We start from the raw sequence: 25,529 nt of genomic DNA, 5'->3' as shown, positions 1-25,529 counted from the left end.
GGCAGAAACACAGTAACACATTTTACTTATTCATGTTGCCCCACAGCCATCTACACTCATTTTAATTTAATTTAAAAAAATCTGCATGTAGCAGATTAGAAAAGCTCTAAGTACAATGCTACAGCAATATTATCAATAATAGTGGCCCTAACAGCATAGGCATAATTTAGCTCAATCAACCACTAGTGATATATAACTATAATATATAGTGGATATTTATATTGTATATTAATATGTATTTATATAAATATATATTTTATAAATATACTGTATATATAACTACATATATATAAATATATAGAAATAATTTGTGGCTTCTGAGCTAACAGTACTCTGTCTTAAACAAAGTGCTTTTCAGCATCGAACCTTACCCAGAGAGAGTCACAAAAACAATGGTCAGGCAGCATCACTGTTGCATATTCTCTCTTTGTGCAAACCGCAACCACCAACACCCCAGAGCACGTAATGAAGGCTTCAAAACCCATACCACTTCCCGTAAAAAAGCTACAGAAAAAGACAAAGCACAACACACAATCAAGGTCGCACTTCCAAACTTTTGGAAACCACCTGACAGTACGTTCATTAAAGAGAACCAGGTTAAGCTGCTCGCTGCTGGTCAAACATTGACCAAGAGTGGAGCTCCCCAGCTGTTACTTTTGCTCCAAAGAACAAGACAAAGAACCGCCCCAAGGAAGGCGCCACAGCACGGCCACACAAGCCAAGGGGGATCCACAAGCTCGCAAAGCACCTTCCAGCCATTCATCTTTTAACTGAAGACACACCCTCGGTTCCAACAAGCAACGCTTCAGCTGGACCCATACAGCTTAAGCTGGCTCCCCTACAAAACGCTGCCCGCTGCAGTCTCTGGAAGCTACACAACTGTAATAAAGCAGGGACTAGCCTGCAACCTGTGCTGTTTTCTATTAGTTAAATTGTGTCCTTCAGCTCCTGGTTAAGCTGCCAGTATTGCGTGTAGTTAGATGACATTACTGTTACATCATTTACCTATGTTTTCTCCACTCATGCATTTCCTCTGTTTCACTTCATATTCTTCTATATAAAGATTTTATTTTAAAAATCCAAATAGCAAAAGGAAACTTTTAGAAAATGTTCAAAGTTTGCATTTTTAATTTTACTGACAAATCTAAAACTGTTCGATGAGACAGTAAGCATCATTTAAGGAATAATTTTTTTCTGTGTCTGTTCATCAGCAAGAACCTTAGTGCAAAACAAAGATTTATAAACATAGTAATTGTTATGCATCTCATTTCACTCAGCATAACAAAGTAGATCAGCTGTAAACACCTAGCTACAAATAAGCCCTGCTAGAACATATTTGGCCTGAGAAACATTTTATTTTTAAGCACGTGAATACAAAAAATTATATATAAATTGTGAATTGCTATCAAACACTGCTGCACTCCCTCAAGTACCAAGTGGAAGAACTTTACTGTACTATCAAATATGTAACACACACACATGAATACTATGAATATACAGTCTTAGTGGATGTAAGCTGTTTTACAAATAAATACCATAGAGCATAATAACTAGACCATTTTCTATTCCATGATTTTAATTCAGTTATGTGCTTAAAATTTTAAGCTGAATTTTAAATATTCCCCCTTTTTCATACTAACTTCATATCATCTTTTCAGTACAGAATCCATAACTTTATTCCAAAATCCCATAACTATTTGCCATCAGAAAAGACCCATAGGACAACACTGTTTTAACTCCACAAACTCTAGAATAATCTTTTCAAAATTGTAAGTAGAATGATAGAAAACTAGTCATTTACTGTTCTAACAGCATCACACCAAAACCCAATTGCAGCTTTTTTACTTTAAAATGTAATTCTATCACAGTTTCCTAGAGCTAGGCAGTCTACTTAAGATTTTCAGTGGGGGACACTGTCAAAAACTCTGGAAACAGTGTTGTAGCAGTTCAGTAGATGGCACCCTTCACCAAGGCTGTGCCACACAAATGCACAGAGGAGCTACAGAAACTTGAAGGGCCTCCACCTGTTACTATGGTTATTCATAAACAGAAGCAACATTCTAAGATACGGAGCCTCGGAAAATATTTATTCTGTTCTGATCAAAATTGCACTTGCCAACATCTCCCCAGAAACTGCATTGTAGTAGAATGGATTGAATGGGGAGATTCTTCAAGTATTATTCCCACATTCTGCATTTTGTTTGCTACTGAATGTTAGAGCCCAGAGCAGATTATACCACACTTACCTACACTATCAAGAACCAACCAGGTCGGTGGCTATTTAAGATAATGAAGGGGTCCTTTCCATTGCTCCCTCATACAGAAAATAGACTCCACTACCCTTGCAGGAAGCAATGGCAAGGCTGTTTTGTTTTGCACTGTTTTTTTAAAGCTACATACCTTAATCAATCTTAACACAATTTAGAGTTATGCTTTCCTATCTGCAGTTGCAATATGCATTGTAATAGAAAAATGTCATGGTTATTTCTGTAACACTGCCTGGCCTTGGCGACAGATGAAACTGCTCCCTTCCACAAACTGAACTAAGTGCTATATGTTGTGTTCTATGAAGATAAGCTTAAGTATCACATATCACAGGGTACCATATGCCACAGGGAAGAGATGACCTAGATTTGTTCTGTTGAAGTAGTTACTGTAAGCATACCTGTAGAGCTGCTTCCTCTTGCTGTTTTTGCTAGTCGTGCTAGGGGTCACTTGGTCCTGGTCAAGGCAGAGCCAAGCATTGAAAGAAAACGCAGAGCCTGGCCACTTAAGAATTGATGGAACAGCAATTCCTGCCATACTGTGGTACAAGTTGAAATACTGCAAGGCACTAGCCATGCCCTGCTTCCGGGCCATTGCTAGGATGGCTCGCATCACTGGCACGACATAAGGGTGAGCCCGTTTTGGTTCCTCAGTCCTCAGGAGCCGTATTAGTCGGAGCAGTTCTTCCGAGCCCATAGACTGGCTCCCCAAAGAGCCCAGAAGGGCAATCAGATTCTCTGCACAAGAGCTATGGAGCGCAGAGTGGGAATTTAATGTCTCAATGATACGGATGACCATGTTTGCGTTGACACACGCAGCTCGACTCTGCCTGTTAATACAGCAGATTCGCCTCAACCAACTTGAGATGAAAATCTGCAGATCATGTGACTCTAGCTCTGGAAGCCACTGGATAAGCAGTAGTAAGGGCTGGACATTACTAATGCCCAGTATCCCAACAGCCATGTGGTCACCTTCAACAGCCTGGAAAAGAGCAGAGAACTCAAAGGTGAAACATAATGAAATATATCGGAAATACTGTCAAATGCATGCAAGCATTTTAGACAGCATTAAAAGCAACCACATCTCACCATATTCATGAGTTCTTCCAGCAGTTCCCGTGAGGGCTGACCTAGCGATTTCAGTACCTCGTATATGTGTGCATAACCAATTCTTTCCTTGAAGACCTCCTGAGGATAAAAATTCCAGCCTCATTAACAAATGAAACAGACACAGATTGCTTGTCTACCGTAACAGCTTCTCATTTAGCATGTCTTGTTTAGACATAAAATAATCTGGATGCAAGAATAATTCTACAGGCTAGAAATCTCTACTTGGTAATACGCCTATCTGCTTTCTCTAGCGTGCTGCACATGAATAAGAGATCTCATTGCAGCAGGCAGATATACAAACAAAAGATCAAAGTTCTATTTTAATAATTACCTATACAAAAATCTCTAACATAAATTGCTTTAGTCTATTCAAAATGTTAAGTCTAACAAAATACTAAGTTTTATTTTTTAATGCAAACTATACCATGAAATGAAATGATTAGGTTCAGAATACGAAGTTTTCAGATACTAATTTTTGAATGAAAGATTCTTAGACCAGCTTGATTAAAAACCACCCATCCTAAACATTTCTCAAATTATAAGTGTTGCAGGATTTTTTTCTGAAAACTAATAATTTTTACATGAAGAAAAAAGTTCAAGCAGCAAATACGAACAGTAAAACCCATTTATTTTTCGTTAGTAAACAGCCAACACATTAGATGGAATGAATACTTTTCTCTGTGTATTCTGTCCTGAAGTTAAAACTTAATAGGTGAATCTGTCAGCAAAAGTGAGATAATTGCTTAAGTAAATACAAAAATAAAAATATATATATATGTATATGGCAGTGGAAGCACAGTTGAAAACTTGATTAAGCCTTTATGAATTACAACCAATCCCCCTCCCTGCTATACAACTCTTCCCAGACTCCCAGAGTCAGGGGAGAAGCAAGCACTCCAAATTATACTCTGGAGGAGCCTAATTTACCCTGTCATTTCACACACAGACTGGACTGCTCCAAGTGCAAGTAGCAGCAGCAGCAGCAGATTCGCCCCTTCCCTCGGCCTCCACGGTGTAGTCACACCCCTTGGCCTGTGCCAAGACCGGGGAATCATTCAACCACAAGACAAAACTAATGAACTCAACAATCTAAGAATAAATCTGCTATTTTTCTGTGGGCTTAGTTTCCAGTCAGATTCACAAACTAACCATTTATCTAGCCATTTATCAAGCCTCAAGAATAACTGCAAAGGAAGGGCAGGACCCCAATTTGGGCAGCAATACTATCCTGAATAAGTTTAAACCCATGGTAAGACTACACCAAACACCCCTGCCTGAAGCTATTTTCTGCAAATACCCCTTAATTTCCCTCAAATACTCATGAGACAAGTAATGATGTTGTACTCACGTCACAAAATTTCCAACTACCATTAACACTCTGATCTTCCAATTTTGATATAGAGATAGCTCAGTGTCCAGCCATTAAAAATAGAGGGATAAGGAAGCAGATCTGCTGTCCCTACCTGGCAAGGAACGAGGGCCCATGAGCTGCTAATTTTCATTAGCAAATTTCCTCAAGATTTTGCAATTAAAATACTAACTGAAGGCAAGATCAAGAAGCCTACCACAAAGAGACCTCTGTACATATACTGTTACCTTAGCAGCTGGAGACTTGTGCATTACTGCTGTGAGGGCTTGAATGGTTGATACTGCCAAGCAATCTAGGTGTCCCTGAAACACCTGGAAGTAGCAGGTACAGATGTTACATATAAATGGGCAAAGACAGTTGTGCTCCAAGTGCTATACTGTTCCCTCCTGTCAGGATGAAAATCAAGAGTTTATTACCATGCTTCAAAAAAATCACCTCCCCACCAAAAGGATTTCATAACACCACAACCTACAAGAAAGAACACACAACAACAGACAACTAGCCACATACTTCAAGAGGAGGAGAGAAGCACTCACAAGACACATTGCACTTCAAATGCTCTGACAAACTGGTTTTCCTCATGCGGCTAATGGACAGCCTCAAGAGGGAGGGAGGAAAACAAATTAAGCAGCCTCTTGTAGCATTGGGGGGGGGGGGAGGCTGTTGAACAAGTGGGTGTCTGCAGTTCATGTAAAGTGTTTTCTTTTCCATGGAAGCCCTACACACCAGCGCAAGACACACAAATTGAGAGATTAGTCACACCAGCACAGTAAGGTGGCTTCTTCACCCATATCCTCATCTTAATAATCAACATCTCTTCTTCCGATTTCAAGTTATCTTTTGGGTTTTTCCCCCCCCTCTGTTAATTCTTGTTTATACTGATATTTCTCTGGTGGTTTTAAGGACAAAAACATTGGAGCATTATCTTACATCCATCAGTAAACCAAATGAGTAGAATTATGCAAATACGTGTACTCTGTTTCACCATCCCTGAAATATTATACTACGTATCAGACATGTTGAAAAATGAAATGTCAAAAATGAGAAGGCTGTTAAAAGTGAAGAAATGTTTACATGCAGATAGATCCTCATACTGAGTTTCTAAAAAAAGCCAAAGCTATTAGTTAGAACCATGATTTGTAGATTACCACAGTTACAATTTAGCATTTCATTACCTTTTTAATCAAAAAGGTCATTCTAATATAAAATATATACAACAATTTGCATTTGATGCTTTTCATGATATTACAGAAAAATTGAAGCAAGAGGCTATTCCCACCTCCCAGATTCAGCCTGTCCATTGTTTTGTGAACATCTGTTCTTGATGACAAGCAAAGAATCAGGACACCAAATACAACCATCGAGATTCACAAACAAAGCCCCAGAATCCAAACACCACAGTGCTGAGACAAAGCAGCAAAAAAAGAGGAAAGGGGGAAAAAAAATCACCACCACGTTGATAGAATTTATTTGGCTTCCATTCATGTACTTCACCTTCCTCAAGTTAAAAGACGTGTAACTGAGGCTCAATCTACTGCAAATATCTGGAACTTGAAGCAGATAAATAGACCTGAAGTTGAACTCAATTTGTTAATAAAAAAAATTTCCACAGATAGGAAACACTGATTTGTGCAGCAGCACAAGTACAACTTGCTGCACGAGGTTTAAAGAGGATGGTTAAGGTGAAGCACAGGAATCAATTTTCCTGTCATTGTGTCTCGACTTCAAGTGAAGCAAAATACAGGTTAAGTAGGTACCTGGTCCTCATTCATTTCTGTCAGTAATTTGTTGGCAAGGTCTTTTTCACTCTTGTCTGCCACTTTATTGTTAGCATTTAAAAACAGCTGTTAGAAACAGAGACAAGAATAATGGAAATAATTGCATTAAATAGTCACCTGCAGCCAAATCTGTGGAGGCTGCCTTGGATTTACATTTCACATAAAAGTGAATTCTCACACTGGTGAGACACAATCCTTCATTAATATCAGTCTTCCATTAATTCTTACAATATTGAAGATTGCATTATATTATTGCTATATAGTAACTGCATTTTTCTTTTGCAGGATAAAATCAACATATGTAATTGCTGAGACAAGGAAACAGATCTAGTTAGATGTTGCACTGATCACTGGCTTATTAGCATTTGTGGTTTCATTTACAATAAGCAACATGACAGGAAGTTCTCAAAAATCTACTTGTAAGAAATAAAGACAACAGTGGGGCATTAATAAAGAAATGGATACAGATGCCTCACTGTTTTCCACTTATGTTTCATCCTAAGTGAAGGCTGAAGACACCCACACAGAACATCTGGAACAGCAACAGCAGCAAAATTTCTGGGGCACACAGCCTTTAAGACAGGAGACAGAAGTAAAATATCTGTGCTATCGCCCTAGTGGGGTGACAGGCTGAAAATAGCTTTAAATTGAACATACACCACCTATACCGCATCTACAGTTAAGAAAGTACCCTGTGTATGGTGGCTAGATTCCTAGTCAGCACTTGAATTTGCAAGTTTAAAGCTCACTCAAATATCTTCATATTCTATTGCAGTCAATTTTGCTCCTGCTTTAGATATCATCTAATCAGGACTGTAATTTATCCTCTTCTGCTTTATATGCTAAAGGGATGTTAAAAAAAATCCTGATCAACACATTTGAAAAGTCCCTTCAAAAAAGGGGAAACACTTCCCTTCAGTAGGTAAAGACTAAGCATTGCCAGTTTTTCCTCATGTGTTTTGTTAAATTTTGTTAGGTGTTGTCTCTGAAGTGGGGCAACCTAAGAAATCACCTTCCATAAATAAGGGCAAACAGAAGGACAACATTCAAAATATTACTTTGACTTACATATATGTGAAAGCACATACATAGAAACAAATAATTTTGAAAGGTACACCACACTCAAGAACACTTAATCCTGCACGATAGCTACAATATACCTCAGAATGTTGTAACATCAACAACTGGATGCAAGAGCATCAAACAGGAGCAAATGCAGACATGCAAAAGGAAAGCATTTTTTCAGATGAGTTACTTCAGTTTTGATAATATATGTAGTAAGGGAAAAAAAGGAAAAAAAATTTTAATTGAAGTGCCCATATGGCTTTAATTCTTCTATCTTAAAGCTGTTCAGACAATCATGTTTTCTTAACCAGGGATATGGCTAGAGGTAACTGTGCTTTGCTCAAAGCCTGATCTCTGAGAAAGTTTAATAGAAGAGATGAAAAGCCTGCAAAACACCTAGTTAAATGGCTCTTAGGCTAGAATAAACCCCTGTAAAATACAGTCCCTCTTCCTGGATGTTACAGGCAGAAGGCAACATTCAGACCACCAAGACTTAACCGAGCAGTTTTGAAAAACTTTTATGCAGATTTCTAACCCTACCTGCAGATTTCTAACCCTACTGTATAGTTTGTCCATAAGCCTTGAAACCATCAAAAATGAAATAAGATTTAAGTTTTAGGGGATTGCTAAATAGCAAATGATTTTAAAGTATGACCAGAAGTATGTGCTTGAATACCCCAAGTACTTTGGGATATCCATAGCAGAAATGATGGTATGTTTTTTCTTTACCCCTCCTTTTCATGAAAAAGTCTTGCTCTCCAGATTTGCTGAAGATCCAATAGCTTCCTGAGTTTCAGCTCCAGTACGTCTGGACTCTCCTGCTACCTGTGGTGCTGCTTTAAACAGCTTGCTGGGGAATCCAACAGCAAGAAAGATTTTCACAGGTAAGGAGGAAAAGATTCAGAAATAGGAACTGCTCCCCATGGCTACTTAGAAGAAACCTTAATTCCACAGCTAAATTCATCTTTGCAATTTGGCTTTCAAAGGAAAAGAGCTATAGTATACTGAAAAGTGAAAATACAAACATAAACACTCCCTCCAGCCATCCCTGGGGCTATTTTGACTGAAAGGTTAAAAAAAACAAACAAAAACAAAACAAACAAAAAAAMCACTATGCAGCAAACTGGCAGCACTGATACCCAATCATGAAAATAACAGTAATGTGCAAGACAGAAACCATCTCACCAAAAGGGGGGGGGGGGGGGAAACGGGGACAAAAACAAACAAACCAGCCCCCCCCCACAACTCAGAAGAGCATATCTTACAACATCATTATGAAATACAAGCAGAGTAAAAATGAAGGGAACAAGCTGTAAAAGCAGAGTAAGTGTTCCTGCTTTCTTTAGTTCTAAATCCCATTTGTTTAAGTGGCAGCAGAAGCAAAGTCATGAGCAGGTAAACATCTCACTGCTTGATGATTTAAGAAACTAGAAAAGAAGTTTCTTGGAGAGTACAAGGTCAGTACCAAAACAGGCACAGATTCCTGAGCAGAGAAGTAGAATGGAAAGGTCAAGCATAAGGTCTTTTCAGCACAAGATTAAAAAACAAAAACGGACCAAAAAAGAAAAACAAAAACCCCCCACACCCACAAACACTATTCAAAACACTTCCAACTGGCATTCTGCCATTGATAACTACAATTAAGTCTTAATCCAAACACATGCATTTTCAATATATTACTGCATTGAAATATGTTCTAATCTAAAAATCTAAAGGGATTTGGATCAAACTGAATACTGCAGCTAGCATTAAATTATCTAGTATTAGAAGAGCTCAACATAACCATGTCACCAACACGTCACAAACAGAAACACAGTATTCCAAAGAGTTACACCTTATCTATGTTTTTTGAATGGCAAAGCACGAAGTTTACAAAACAACCAGCGGAAGGCACTGGCTTACAAATTATGACCATCTGGGATTAAGAGAAAAACGAACTGTCTACGTCCATCTACGTGAATGCTATATCCTACCCAGAAGGAGAAGAACAATTCAAGAAGTGCATTTGTAACAGCTAGGGCTCATTTTTACATCAGCTACACAGGACTTGCCACCAAATATTTTGAAACACTTAAAGTCACACCAGAAAGATTTTTTTTTGTTTTTTTTTTTAATTGAAAAATAAGTCTCTGAAACTAGAATTCAGGCCTCCATCTGGCAGCAGTTTTAAGTGACTTCCCAGCAATCCAGCCACAGCTTATTTGGAAAAAAAAAGGGGGGAGGTGGGGCTATCACTATAACCACCTTAAGTTTTAGGGAAAAAACAGAGACTATAAAGGTATTTTGCTCCAAAGGACTCAGAATGTGCGTTCATCACCTTATCACAAGGAAGACAAGAAACACCTCTACTTCATTAGAAAAAAAGAAGTTGAGCAATTCAGACCTTTTAGATCTTTCACGGCATTAGCGGCTCTAACCAAGCCAAAGTTTTCCTTCCTGCACATAAACACTACCAAACTGTGAAAGAAAAACATAAAGGTTATTATACCTGCACTATTACAGAAAGGATAAAGTTTTGTTAAAGATATGCTGATAAGGGAAATTTTACCTTGCAGTTCTGCAGCAGTCGAATGAGGTGCTCAAAGCAGTTACTGTTAAGGAAAATTGCCTGCAGAACAGGCCTATCCGTGCAGTCTAACATGGCTGTGATGGTGTCTACAAAAATCAAAACAGAACTGGCATCAGAGACAAAACACTTCCCCAATCCATCATGAGTTTTTCTCCATGTTACATTTTGAAAAGGATTAAAAAAAATGGTACATAGCAAACATGGGAAAAAATAACAAACTACAAACTCTATATTTTTCAATCAAAAGTGATGCACATTTTAGCGCAGAGCACTAGGCCTAAAGCTAAACATTTTGATGCAAATTATCATGTAGTGTACTATATCTGGAGAAAAATTCAGCTACCAAATATCTTTGATTGCTCTGGGTTTTTTTTTTTTTTTAAGTCATTGCCATTTGCAAGTATATAAGCAGCATGACTTTGAAAAAAAAAAAAAAAAGCACACAAACTTGCTTCCTCAGCAAGAAAGGCCTTTGCATTCTACAGCAGCCTTACATTATAAGCATTCTTCATCACCTCAATACTTCTCTCCAGTTTTCTTGGAGGTTTGGGAAAGGAAATAACTTTATTTTTGCCATTCTGAACATCAAAGTTGGGGGGGGAGGAAGAGAGAGAGGAGAGGAAGCTCCAAATCCTGAATGCTTATCCAGTGACTTAGGGCCTAAGGTTAAAAACATCTTTGGCCAATGTTTAAAATAATGGCATTTGCAAAGTGAACAATCACGAAATAGCCACCAGGTGCTATCTTCTTCTAAACCCTTCCTATCCTGCAGTTACCAAGGTCCTGATGAGTGGCAGCTGTTGCCTAGCAATTTTTTTTTTTTTTTTTTTTTTTTTTTTTTGAAAGCAAGACTGGAAGAGGTGCTAGATTTGTAACTTCTTCCTTTGCAGTCCTTGAACCTTGACACTCTGGTTAAACGCTAGCAATCTGATTCACTACAAAAAACAAAATAAAGTGTATCATTAAACAAGAATATGTTTAAAGTAATGACAATGAGAAGTGTTTGAAATTTTTCACTTGGATAGCAAAGAACCTTTATTTGGAGAACACTGTTGAATCACTAACTTGATTCAAATCATTGCTTGTTTCTGAGTCACTATCAAGAGTTTAAAGGAACTGTACAGTTGGATACTCACTCAGCATTTGGACCTGTAGTGCTATGAACCTCTTCTCCCACTGCCTACATCGCCTTGCATTAGGTAAGGCTGAATGGTCCGAATTAAGCAACTTGAAATAGTTCTCCAATATTGTGCTGGTCTCTACTTGCCGCTGGTCAGAACTGCTGGTTAGAAGGATATGGACAACTTCTGTCAGGCACTTCAGAGTCAGCTCTGCCTTCCTGCTCACTTCCTCGGGGTTCCTGTCATCCCAGTTGTCACAGTCTGCTAAAACACGCATCAAGACTTCCATGGTGGCAGGAGATATTGCTTGAAGAGCATTCCTCTGAAACCCGTGGCAAAAAAAAATGATTAAGTATATTTAAAAAAAAACAACAAAAACCCAAACCTCTTCAAACCAACAGTTTTCATTTGAGTCATCCAAAACATGCAAGATACAGTATTGTATCTGTCCCAGTTTATGCACAGTAATTGTTAAATAGCTGCTAAACCTTCTACTTGAATTATATTGATTGCGACAGATGAAATGCTGCCCATCTTATTCACTTAATTAGGCTTTCTTTTTCAGAGAGAATGCTTACAGAGAAGAAGAATTTTATAAAAAAATACAGCATTTAAATGGATGTTGTAACTTTCATTTAAACGACTTTTCTTATAAGGCTGCCTCAATATCTCTGCCAAATCTACATAAACCTTCACTTGAAATTTCTTTTTCAATCCCTCCTTCCACATAGCCAGATTCATAATACTTCAAACTTTTAAAATGAACGTAATAATTAGCAAACATTTGTTCCAGCCCTGAGTACATTTCCCCCACCCCCCGTTGCAGGGGGTTTGGCTGCCTGGGCTCCCAGCCACCATTGACCTGGCGCAGGGGCTCAGCCTTGAAGAGCTGTGAGAAGCCTCAGCAGGGGTTCCTTGCCTTCTCTCAGGAGCTGCATTTAAGCCGTGTCTCCCACCCTTGTTCCTTGCCTGAGCCATGCTGCAGCCATGCCCATGCCTGGCCATGTACCCTCTTGATCCTGACCCATGGATTTGACAGCCTGGCTTGACCTTGGACCTGCTTCATCACCATATGGATGTGTCTCGCAACCACTGGACTCTTGGCTGACTCTGGTTACCATCACTAGACTGAATCCCAACCCTGATGTCCCGACTAGACTTCCTGGCTTGATCTCAGGCTTTGTCACTATGGTTTTGCCCAGTGATTTGGACCAGTTGACCCTGGCTTCTGTCACCAGACCTGCTCTGCTCACCTTGCTTGGGTATGGCGGGGCTGCACCTCTTGTCAGTGCGGCTGACCACCTCTGCCTGTCAAGTTGCCATGTTTGGCCCCCAGCTTGCTCTCCCTTGCAGAGCAGCGCCTACCCTTGCTGCTCCCTAACAGCATTGTAAAAACCACTCTTCTGAATTGTCAGAAGTAACATCTACTTGCGACCAGACTAAGTGAAACATTAAAGTCAGCCAGAGTGGATGCTGGCTTTGCTGATGAAGAACTAGCATCTTTCAGAGATCCCCTTTTCTTCACATTCTTTCAAAGATGTCGCATGACTTCCAACCATGAAGACCCTGTGCCTCCCAGTGATACAGCTTACTCCCCGCGTTGAGAAGTAAGCTAGATATATTTCAAGTGCTGATATAAAACTTGCATCTTTGCAGGTGGAAATGTTAACACACATTTTTTATGATGTGAAAATATGACTAAGTTCACATGAATGTTTAGTTATTGTGGACAGCAATTTTCCACTGCCATTTGACCTAGCTTTTAGCATTTAGATACTATTGCACAGAATGGCCCCAAACTTCATAAGACAAACAATTAATCTATATTCAGCAATAAATCTCATTTCCCATAACCCGCAAGTCTTAAACAGTGAACAGAAAGTTGGAGGCTTCAGAAGCTGAAAAGAATTTAGAACATCCTTACCTGACCACCAGCCACAATAGCTCCAAAGAGATGTAACAAACAACATTTGAGGCTTTCCTTGAGATGTTCACTTTCTTGAAAGCATTCTGAGTGAAATAAGGAAAAAGTAGTAGGATTCTTTATTTTGGTTATGGAAATTATACAAAGTTTTTTTCCTCCAAAGAAAATGCTGAAATAATTAAAAATAACTCCACTACTCCTTATCATCATAGAAGTTTTAAACAAAATTTCAACTACATAATCTCTGCTTTCTCTTACATAAGTCGAATCACAACTTGAATCACACACAATCACAACAAATTGATGCAAATACATCAGTCTCAGTGTTATCAAAAAGTAACATGACAACACTACATTTATCAGAAATTCACAGGGCCAAACCTTCATCTTCCATAAAACAGCACAGTTTCATCCAAGCTGACAAAACCACAGGGGATACAGCAATTGTTGATCTGATCCACAATGTAAAACTAGCCCATTTTGTCCATACTATTAAGAAATACAAGGACACGCTAACATGCAAGCTGGAGAGTTAACAGACATGACAAAGGTTAGAGCAGTTACGGCACAGAAAGGCTCATGCCATACACAGTGCATGTTGTCAGAAAAACAGTGCCTGAACTTGCTCCCAAACTAAACTTTCCAGGGAAGTCTGTGCAGGTCTGTAACCTTTCCAGCATAGGCTCTTTAAAGATAATTATCCTGAATCTCTTCTCATGCCACCTCTGATGTAAATTACCTATAAACAGCCTCAGAAACTCTTCCCAGCAATAGAGATCAACATGGATATTGTTGCTATAGCAATAGCTCTAGACTCAAAGTAACTGCAACTGAAACTACAAAGTATTATTTTACTGAAATTAGCAATTGAAAAAACTCCCAATAATGTTATAAGCTAGGGCTGTTAATCACTTGGGTTTTTTAAAAGTGAGATTTTAAGCAAGCAATAGAAGTTTTAAATGCTAGAATTTTATGTTCATTAAAATAATAATATAACCTTTATGTCAATTACCAAATTAATGCTAAGCAACATATTAAATGCATAAGCTTGCTTTAACAGAAAATTGCACAGCTATTTTTAAAAATTTGTCTTCAAAGGGAAAAAAGCCTAAATGATCACAGTGTTAGTCTGCTGGTCCAAACACTCCCGTGACTTATAGCTCTGAACCTTTTGGGAAACTTCAGATAAATTCAATAGTGCAGTACCTAGCAGACAGTGAAAAGGAAAAAAAAGTCATTAGGTGGGTGGAGAGAAAAAGACTCAAATTAGTGCTGCCATGGCAGGAAAGTCTAAAGCATAAGCTCAACAGTTTTTTGTTCCATTTCTTCTGCCAGCTGGTCACCCAGCAGATGATTATCTGCCCCTCACTTCACACGCCCATAGCTCAGTCACAGTATAGGATAGCTAAGGGATTTAGGAGGAACCAGAGGGTCATGCAGGGGTAGCGAGTGGGGAGGAGGGCTCCTGTGGATGGCATCCTCAGTAGCAGCCACTGGAGTGGGTTTCCAGTGCTCTGGCACAAAGGCAACGGCATTTTACTGGCCTCAGCCGTCTGTTCTTTTTGGCTACTAGCCCATTTACCTACACAGAGAAGGGCATCACAACAAATAGGTGGAAAATTAGGCTTACTGCAGTGGAGGATGCAAGACAAACCCAGAGAAACCAAATTCATGACTGCCACCGTGCTAGGAGTAAAATCTTCCTTTTTATTTTTAATCCTACATCATCTCTTCAGATGCTACCTGACACTAAAGCCAAGCTGAGTTAGCAGCTAGCTGTAGACAGGGCTGATTCCCCTCTCACCCCGCCCTTGCAGCCAATGTCCCACTGCCTCCATTCCCTCGGCATCGGCTGACACAAGAGTGAAGTGTGTCAGGGCGCTCAGCAGGGCTGGGAGCAAATCAGCTGGATGTCCCAACTTCCCCTCTGCAGTTCCTCCTCAAAAGCAGTGTTTTGTTGGCTCAGCTCCCTGAACAGCTAGCCACTACATCAGCATAACTGGCAGGGGGAGCCTGCACTCCATGCCCTCACCATAGGGTATTATTTTTACATATACAAAGTTTCCCCAAGGGTGGCGATACTTTCAGACAATGTTATTTGCTTTATATCCCCTTATTGAAATTCTGATTTGTTCTCCAGTTAGCTAGGCTAACTCAGCTATGACTCTCATGGAGATTATTAATCTTACCCTTGCAGAAGCAATACCAGGAGCTAATTCTATCAGTCACTCAGCCACCAGTTCCCCTGTACAAGAACTGAGGAAACAAGTCCTCTTCTGTTCAGGGAAGGCTGATGGTAGTTCAGGAACTGGGTAACAGGACAACCTATTCCACTCCCCAGTCCCATGCAAGGGAACATTTTTAATTCTCAGTTTGGCACAGCTCTTAAACACGTGGTCAAGTCCCAGTTACAGATCTTTAGCACCATTCTCAACATGGATCCATCCATTCTGGGAGCTGAGACTAATGGAGGGGAAAGCCACCACAGCCCAGTCTCATTGGCAAATACCAGAGTGGTGTTGGTTTTTTTGTTTGTTTGTTTTTTCCTAATAAATTCAATAAATTCTATTCCATAAAATAATTTTGCTGCAAGTTCATAGGAGAAAACACATGAGGGAAACATGTAGAAGGCAGAAATTAACTATGCCTGACCAACACTTAAAACATTGCCAGTGTTTAGAAACAAAGCCCTTAAACAGGCACACCTCTAAATTTAAATTGTGCAGAACACAAATGCTAAAATGCCCTCTCCTAGGATACTTTGTTTGATGATCTAGTATGACTTGTATGAGAATGAGTATTCTTTCATCACCATTAGCTGAAACTCTACTAAGGAGACAACATAACTGTATTAGCAAGCCTCTTTTAGAGCAGAGAAGAATTAAAAGCTTGAACAGCAAGAGATTAGGTGCCTAGTTCCCAAAGGTGAATCCTAGGACCCTATACCTGATTATGCTTTTCTTTAGCTGATCTGTCCTATAAGGACTGAAAAAGTTCTGGATACATACAGAAGTAAGCCCTTAAGCATTCTAAGAGTGAATGTGTGCTTTTAAACAAGGAGAGCTCTCTCTTAGCTATCGGACTAAGTGTATGAATTCAGTAAACTTGGATTTAGGTTCTGCCAGAGTTTTTTCTGGTGGATCTGGGCCTAAGAAGTCTCCGCCACAGAAGCGAAAGGGAATCTTCACTGATTAATGGGAAGAACACTTACTCATCAGTAAACATATAGTATTTCACATGTTGCTGAGGGTATTTCAGCTTACTCATTGTTCTACACTAAAGATACTCCAATCTTCTGGAGGATACTCCAGTTCTTCCGCACAGTATGCAGAAGAGGCTAAAACATTACACAAGTTTCTGCATATCAGCGCTTTAAAAGGCTGTTATCTAAGCTAAATTGAAGTACAGAACATGGCCACACAAGTCCTCCTTTTCCTCTCAGCCAGCTGCAATGGTAAGAGCGCATGAATTCCAAAGTGGCAGTCACAATACTTTAATGACTTAACCAGAGACAAAACAGAGCAGTTTCCCAAACTGTGGTCCAAGGAGCATTTGCTGGTCATATGGTACAGAGTTTCCTTCTTTCTAGCTGCTAAATCATATTTAGAGACAGAAATGCATGCATAGTTATCAATACAGTTGCTACAGGGATCTTATGTGTAATTGCTATATGCCCCATAATAAAAGGCAAAACTGGCAATTTACAGAACCAACTCTACTAGATCACAGTAGGCACTGAAAAAAAGTCTGGAAAAAAAAAGGCAGGCTTTCAAAGACCAAAGTACCACAAATAAGGATGGCAAGGTGGTGATATTCAAAGACAAATTTTTAAGTACAAAGAGCCAAAACCAAGCAAAGCAACCCACTTCATTCAGCCTCAGAAAGAGAGTAAGAGGCTTTTATGTTAATCATACATTCTTAGTGGAATGGAACTTGAAATCAGTAAGTTCATTACTGCAAAGATAACCATTTCCAAACATGCCAGTGATAATACTTACGGTAAAAGAAAGGGACAAACTCAACTGTAAGGGAAGCTGGCTTATACTTCTGTCTGCTCTTTTCAACTGTGCTAAGGATACGCCTGCAATTACATTTAAAAAAAAAAAAAAAGATACCCCAAAGAAATTAGATACATCATCTTTGTTTATGACTTATTCACAAGAAAAGACACTGCCAACATCCAGAAATTATCTTTTGCCTACAGGATAAAAAAGAAAAGCACTTCATCCTGAGAAAATGAATCACAGCTAATCCTGTGTTTACTGTTCCACTCCTAGAAATGCCTTAACATTTTATAATATGGCTCAGCTTAAAAAAAAAAAAAAAGCTAACAATCTGTTATTTAGTCCTTGCTTACTGTAACTAAGCCATCAGCTGGCCTGCCAAATTTCTTAACCATGTAATTTGAAATAGGCACAAAACATTATTATGGGTACCTTGGACGGGGGGGAGGGGGAGGAACCAACAAACTAACTGTAAGGAAAATGATTCTACATTTATAGACATCTTTTCAAAAGATGCAAAATATTTATACTGCTATCTTCAGAAACTTCTTTTGCCCTAATTCCACCCTCCTCCCCACCCCATTTTTGGCTTCCTTCTTCCATCACTTTAGTAGAATGGGTCAGTTTCTGAAAGGAGAAAGTAATGGAAAGAGCTTCATGTTCATCAGATACAGCCAAACTCCTCTTGGTACACCCTCTGACTTGTGTTTTCAAATCTAGATTGAATTAGCAAATATATTTATTTGAATTTACAAAAGACATTTAAATCGCATCCAGACAATTCCAAAGAACATAACAGCTTACAGTGGTGTGATTATATTGATCTATTGCCAACTTCTGTACCTTCCCTGAGTGCAGACTCAATGATATTGAGTACATATACACTACTTAAGATACAGTGAGATGGTCTGGCATTACCTACACTAAATCTGGAAGTAGCTTAGCAGTATGTTGGAGGGCCATGAATGAGAAGTGGTGTGAACTTGTGCTCTCTTCTAGAAAGGGGCAATTTTCATGTTGCACAAAAATACCAGAAATTGTGGTCCTTACATGCCACTTACAACTTTGTGCATAACAATTCGAGCTGTTAAGGGAACAAAAAGCAGTGTTGTTAATGATGGTCTCACAAAAACTGTAGCCCATGCAGTGTTACAGCATGCCACAGGTCTCCAGCTATGGAGAGACCCGGCAGCCAAGGTACACCACTGCAGTTCATGTGGCCTCCACTCTCTGTTTGAAGAGTCCTGAGGAGCGACTTGCTGCCCAAGTGCAGCGCACCTCTACAGGACATAAGTCATGAGAATGGACCTGGGGTTTTACAAGACTAGGTAACATGAGATGCAGTCTCTCTGTGTGCATAGTTATTTGCGCACACACATCCAATATTTGGTGTCCACTAAAATGGTGCTAATAGAGGAACCAAAGGAAGAGCAGCTCTGAATGACAGCAGCAAGGAGCAAACAGCAGCTTGAGGGCTTGCACACTCACACAGCCAACAAACATGTTAACTATACTCTACAAGACCACCTACCTTTAAAATTAGTGTAATGAATTTGAGGCTAATGAGGGAGAACCATACATGAAAAAGATCACATAGTAAGTTATAAAGAGGTCTCTGAAGAGCCAGTTATAGCAGATAAAGTGAATCACTAGCAGCTTCACAGAGCAGGGCCTGTGCTTGAAATGACAAAAGTTCAGCTACTCCAGAAAGCCAATTTCCTGGCTCTCTACTCTTCCCACCTTTCAAAAAACCCCAGAACTTAGCTTTCCACTGAATGGAACAGGATATCAGGTACCCTGATAAATTTGGTGGCAACGAAGTTCAGTTTCAAGTGTGCCTGCTTCATGATGTTAATTTTGGTAGAAAACAAATTTCATTAACACTAAAGACTGTATATTCAGAAAAAAAAAAACAGTATTAAATCAAGTTCTCAAGGCTACCAATTTTAACACCTGAAAAAACTGCAAAAGCAGAAGAACATCCATGTTAACTACATTTCATTGTAGTTTGACATGGGGCAATAATTGTTCTGTCAGAAACCTTACATATTATTTGTTATATATGTTTTCTTTAATCACAAAAGCAGAATTTGTGATCCTGTATTTGTTGACACATACCCTGCAATGCGCTGCCTCCAGTTTCGATATGGATCGTAGAGACTTTCACAAAAAGCCAGTGCATGTCTTACAAATTCTTCTATTGGGGTCTGATCTGCCACTTCTTTCTCTTTTGTTTTGCTTTTTAACTGAGGAGGAAAAAAAAAAAGGTTGTGGTCAGAAGATTTTGAAAAGTTGAAAGTTAATCTTGATCTCCTCAACAACAGTCCCAAGCCCTTGAATACTCCCCTGCACCTCCCGCTGCACTTAAAAAAAGGAACATATAAGCAGGGCCAGGCAGTAGCAGACAGGGAAAGTAACAGATGAGAACTGTTAACTTCACATACCTGTTGTATGTATAACGTGGTCATGGTGATAACATGGTTAATGTATGAACACATCCCGATCTCCTCCACATTAGCCAAATTTCTATGAAGGCAACATAAAAAAAACACAGAAATGTACACAGCCTACTATTTGAGGCTAGTTCAAACAATGTTTGTTTTAGCATTCAGTTTAAAATGATACAAAAGTGTATCAGCATTTCAAAAACACTCCCCAAAAGACTGCATGTATTCAAATGTTTATTTCTGTCACAGTAAAATACTACAAGTTTTCATCTAACAGGAAGACACAAGTACAGCCAAAGCACCAGTGTCTTTGCTGTAGGCCAATTTTAACTGGAATGTGGGGTTTCAGAGGTTAAGCAGATTCCCAGGCACTCTGAATGGAGAGCTCAGCAATGGCATCTGATAACAAAGGCAGCGACTTCCACTTCTCCCACATTACTAGAGCATCACAAGGAGACTGATATCATAGCTCCGTACAGCTTCTCAAACTCTAGCATGCACATTACTCATAAGCAGTTTAGCATTTTAAATTCTCCCAAGGAATAGAAAAATCCAAGACTATTTTAAAACATTAAATAAGTCAACAGTAACAAAGAAATAGCATGCACATGTAATTCTCAGTCTTGAGGACAAGTCAGAAATCAGATACTTAAACGATGAAGTAAGGAGAATTTTTCAGCAATTAAATAAGGCTGACAACAGTTGGTAATTCAGCAACACCGCTACTACCAACTACGCAGTTTATATTTAATATTCTAGGATACTTAAACACTGCCCTACAGCCTTTTGTGCTGTTTCAGGGATAAGGAGAACCAAAGGATTCAGAAAAAGCTTCTTCAAATACTCCTTAGGAAAAGAGATTGCCTATTACACTTTATCCCCTTCTTCTGTTAATGCAGTTTGCCACAAAAGAGTGAAGAAACTGGGTGGAATAGACCTCCAAAACAGTTTATTTACCTGTTTAAATAGAATCACAGAATAACGCCTAAGTTGCAGAAGGAAGCCAGCTGCATTAAGAGTCTAACAAGTCAGGTTCCAAATCATTTCCTAAGCTGTTTATAGAATTCTAAGCATGCTAAGAATGTGAAACAGTTCTTCCCGGACATTTCTCTTTAGAGTTATTTCATATCGAACATTTACTGGAGTATGCTGTTTCCTTTGAAAAGTATGTTATACCTGGTAAACCATGTCTTGAATTCCCATAAACATATCTTAAGTAATGACAAAGAATTTAGTGTCTAATCACCCTCTAGTCCATTTCTTGTAGCAAACATTATTACTAAGACGACTGCACTTCTCCCCCTTATCTCTTTCTTCCCCTCTTTATTTTGAAGACTGCAACAGGTAGTATTTCTCTGTTTTACTGGAACATGCCAAAACACACCATACATGTCATAAGAACCTCTATCTATGGACTGCATCAAGGTTTCTTTAAAAAAAAACCAGCAGCCTTGTGGATGTAGCAGCCAGAACAAATACCTGCAGAGGATGATAAAGAATTTCACAAGTAAAAGTGACAGAGTTTGCTGCTGCTCTTCTAGTCCATCTGACATCTTCTGGACACACTGCAGCAGCTGGAGCCTTAAGACCTGAAGAATGTTATCAGGAAGCAGTGATATTCCTGGAGGAACGTCATCCACCCTAAACAGAAAACCATATACACAAGATGTTTTTAATCTTGCAAATGCTATATTATCAAAATATTTCAGTGTGCTTGGGTAGTGTCCCAATAAACCTGTATAAGAAAGGTTACTGAACTTTGGCAACTGACAGCTCACAAACACTTTCCTACGAGCTACAAGAAAATGCCTGGCAGTAACATGTCTGCTTGATCTTCCTTTCCGCAATGAACTGCATTAAAAAAAGCTTTAAAAAACACATTAAAGGGATTCCTAAACACTCTTTCATGAAGTGATTGCCACAGAGAAACTGCACGCTCTTGAGTAGGCAAACAGGTGGCCTGGAAAATCCCTAAGTAAGGAAAGGGATGCCCCCAAAGGGATGAAATGTATGGAAACAGAACACAAAAGGAACAATTTCAATTTCCTGCTGAAGATTAAAAGCATCCAAATAAGCAAAATGCCAATTATTAAATAGTAATTATTGAAATCCAGTTGGCAAACATCCACAATGCACTTCATGTCTGTCTTACAGCAGCTACAGGAAGAAGGCAGTTCACAGTAAGTTTAAATCAGGCATGACCTGAGAAAATCAGGGTCTGAATGCGGGGTGGGGGACTCCCAGCAATCCACCTGACTCTTGGCACACTGCTTTTGCGTGAATACCTGACCTATCCTTATTAGTTTCTTCATATCATTAACCCAGCAAACAGTTTTGTTCTGCTATCTAATTATTTTTAGAAGACAGAAAGACCGTTGTGCTGGGATTAAATACAACAACTCTAGCAAGTCCAGACTTTGCCTTGGAGAACATTAGATACTCTTGCATGTTTTCTGCTAAACAAATATTTGTAGAAAAATACCAGAGAAAACCAGAAGAAAAAAAACACCAATAAAAATAGTGCAAAGCCAGTGCTCTGAGCACAGCCATACAGAAACCCATGTCAGCAACACTCTAGAAATACTTAGGTGTGTTACAATGTTCTCCAGGATGGAGACCACTACTGAAGCTCCCTTTGACAAGAGTTCAGGGGCAGCTTTCTGCCAGCAAGCAGTACGTCTGCTGCTTCACATGGTAAAGCAGGTCTGCCTTTGGCATCAGCTGCTTACCCTCACACATTCCCTATCAACTCTACACAGGAAAAGCCTCAGGACACAGCTCGCAACAGCCTAAAATACAGCCAAAGGCAGGGAGAAAATTTGTAACAAACCAAAAACCAGAGCCAGCTCCAAAGCTCTCTAACATAACACTGGCATACATAAATCTGTGTAAGAACAAGCATCAGAAAGCGTGGAGAAATGCAACTACTGAGAATTAACACTGCGACACCGGCTATTTGAGGGAAAGGGGGAACAACGTATCATTTAGTTTTCTAAAGCTGAAAAGGGAAAATTGAGATACAGTTTAGTAAAACAAGTAGGCAGGCACAAACAACAGCCAGTTCCCATGTCCCAGAAAACAAGTGTCAGCTGCGTGTATATCAAGGACTTAACACCACTCATTCTCTTGCTTCTTCACTAAACTAGGTAATCTGCTATTCAGGTCTTGCTGCAGCATAGTTTTCTGAATGTTGACAGAAATTTTGTAGGACCTAGGAGTCTGAACTGAGAAAGACATTAACCATTAACCACAAAACAGAAAGCAACTACTGTTTTCAGCCACAACTGCCAAGAAAGAAACTGGCATTTCTGCAATAGCAGCTCCATCCCTCAAGATGCCAGCAGATCCATACCCTCAGGGACTGACACTGCTCATAACAATCTGAGAACTCACCATCGCTGTATGAGGAAGGCTGTCATTTTTTTTAAACAGCTGAAATCATATATCCAGAAGTAACTTCCCTAAAATGGCCAACAAGTCCTTTTGGTAACATTGGGAAGTGCTGCGTACGAAGGCAAACAGCCCGCAGCCCAGAGAACGTGGGCTCTGCAGTAGCTATGAGCCTGTGCCGTTGCACCCACCCTTAGAAATCCCCGCATCGTGCGAGAACAGCACAAGAAACACCAATCTTCTGGGATTGCTCAAGCTGAATATACTATAAAGATTAAATAATCAAACTACTTTTCACCCAACAGAGCAATTTCTTACTTCATCACCACAAAAATCAAGAAGTCAGATTTGTGGATGCATAATATCAGCTACTGCCTGACAAGACTAGCTGTATCAAGTAACTATTCCAAAAAGAAAGAAAGAAAGAAAAAAAAAAAAAAAAGCCCCCTCCCTCCCAAAATATCTGATTGTTGGTACCCTACCTCTAAAGTCTGAGAACGTCCTCAACACATTTAGGTTCTTTTATTTATGTCCTTGCATTGCTTTAAAGTGGGTATGCAGTTTTCATCTGCCACCCCAGGTTTTGGAAAGGAAGTTGCATTACTCTCCAAATTGTATTCACCCTATTAGGGCTTAAACCCACGCGCTGGGCCTCATTCCCTCCCTTCCAAAGCACTAACCACTTAGAAACAAAGGCTGCAGAAAACCAGACTTCACTTTTCAGCATCGAGTTTCCAGTAAACGTGTAATCAGCAGGATTATCATTACTCCTTCATCATTTTTATGTGGGTTTGAAGTCCATATATAACCAAAGTATGGTGTCTATGGTACTTTGGATGAGCTTCGCTTAAGCCCCTTTGCTTGACTGTGTGCAAACTGAAACCAGAAAGGAACAGGACGATGCTCTGGGGTCCTTTGTTGTTTCCGGAAGTATTAAACTAAGCGATAATTTCTCTCCTTCAATGAAGAAAAAAACCTCCCACCAGCTGGTAAAGGTTTTATCCTTCCCACTGTAAATACCGAAAAGATGTAATAAATGGCTTAGAAAAAGAACAGAGGAGTGCATTAATCCTTTGTGCTCAATGCACACAGCTGTCAGCATAGCTATTACATGGTACAATATCCTCACCTTCTGCAGTAAAATCACTGTAAACACCATTAGTGAACCACTTCATTTAAAGTTACCTAAAACAATATAAGAGTTAAAAAAAAAAAGGGGGGGGGGGATGTAGAGAAGATGCAAAAAGATGGAGGTACAAATGAAGACCTGCTCTACTTCTACACTCAAATCATACCACTGGATACACTCATTCTCCAAATTTAGAAATTTCCAAATTCTGTGTTATGGAGCATCTGCCAAATTTCTAAAGTAGATTTCAGAAAATTATGTTTTAAGTTATAGAAGCAATATCCTTATCAATTAGATTAACAAATGACACTACCAATAAAGAGCCCTTCCTTCAGGAAAAAACCCTAAGAGTTTCATTAAGTTTGAGTGCATGGGGTTTTCTTTGAATGTAAGAGACAAAATTCCATGGAAGAATTGGAAGACGATGACAAATTCCTGTCTTCTGAAACGTTAGTTTTGTGCAGACATCTGTACAAGTTTTCTTCTCCCAGCACAGTTTCTCACCATTTACTGGCTTTTGCCCTTCAATGCAAGAGGTCTTTCAGGTGCTCAGTAGAGCTGTAAAGCATACCAAGATCTGCGTAAGGAAAAAAATTATGCACTAGTCCCTTCAGTTCCTCATTTGAGCTAGCATCATGTATCACTTCCAAGATCAAGTGACAGTAATAGTTTTTTAAGAAGAAAAATGAACTCCAGTAAAATTATTAAAGATTAGGTATGAAGCCATAACGGGGTGTGGGTTATAAGGAAAATACTGCACACGTAACCACACTGTGTGCTTAGATACAGGCTCATGTCAGTCTCCCTTCTACTAACTGAAGCTCTTGACTAATTTCAAGCAAATTTGACTGAGTGAGGCAGCAGCACAAAATATAAGACTCCTTCTAGGACTGTGAATAGAGGTTGTGTGGCAGCGTAGAGCCATCCAAGAGTACTTCAGTAAGACAAAGGTCACTGTGTAAACTCATTTCTTCCTAGACACCCCAAGAGAAGACCGCAGGAAACCAGGCTTTCGTGGTGCCACACAGATCTGCTTGTTCTCCTTTGCAAGCTCAGCTCCACGCTGTAAATGCCTGCAATAAGAACTAACACAAAAACCCAGAAAGGTACCATTTTTCACATGCCTCGTTATTTCCCAAATGCAAATAAAGACAGAAACAGCAATTCTTTGTTAACATTAATATCTACTCTCAAACAGCATGATATTTAAACCCAGCCACTGAAGCACAGGAATTATGTCTTTATCTTTATGTTGTTTTGGTATTTTTTTCTCTACATCTGTTACAAAAATGAGTCTAAATCCACATGGATCTATTCTTCCAGACAAAACCATGAATCCTGTCATTAACCTCAGAAAAA

General features: G+C 39.3%; 1 protein-coding gene across 11 annotated transcripts in view; it reads right to left on the bottom strand.

Annotated features, from left to right (window-relative positions):
- NBEAL1 (neurobeachin like 1) overlaps positions 1 to 25,529 on the bottom strand; it is a 93,226-nt gene that overhangs the window by 46,902 nt on the left and 20,795 nt on the right. For 7 of the 11 annotated variants that reach the window (XM_026086906.1, XM_026086914.1, XM_026086937.1 and 4 more), the window contains exons 3-13: positions 21,131 to 21,292; positions 19,649 to 19,730; positions 19,323 to 19,450; positions 17,199 to 17,281; positions 13,201 to 13,286; positions 11,292 to 11,598; positions 10,135 to 10,241; positions 4,971 to 5,054; positions 3,354 to 3,452; positions 2,666 to 3,246; positions 372 to 504 (exon numbers count right to left, since the gene is read on the bottom strand). In XM_026086906.1, the coding sequence (XP_025942691.1) occupies positions 372 to 504; positions 2,666 to 3,246; positions 3,354 to 3,452; positions 4,971 to 5,054; positions 10,135 to 10,241; positions 11,292 to 11,598; positions 13,201 to 13,286; positions 17,199 to 17,281; positions 19,323 to 19,450; positions 19,649 to 19,730; positions 21,131 to 21,292 (1,852 nt within the window). Of the gene's footprint in view, positions 1 to 371; positions 505 to 2,665; positions 3,247 to 3,353; positions 3,453 to 4,970; positions 5,055 to 6,500; positions 6,590 to 9,969; positions 10,007 to 10,134; positions 10,242 to 11,291; positions 11,599 to 13,200; positions 13,287 to 17,198; positions 17,282 to 19,322; positions 19,451 to 19,648; positions 19,731 to 21,130; positions 21,293 to 25,529 lie in introns of those variants that run through there. The other 4 variants (XM_026086922.1, XM_026086930.1, XM_026086983.1 and 1 more) reach the window with 4 other exon arrangements.

Source organism: Apteryx rowi, unplaced genomic scaffold (assembly GCF_003343035.1).
Source record: "Apteryx rowi isolate R43461 unplaced genomic scaffold, aptRow1 scaffold_12, whole genome shotgun sequence".
NCBI lineage: Eukaryota > Metazoa > Chordata > Aves > Apterygiformes > Apterygidae > Apteryx > Apteryx rowi.
The sequence above is the reverse complement of the archived record's forward strand: the minus strand, read 5'-3'. Positions and strand labels throughout refer to the sequence as shown.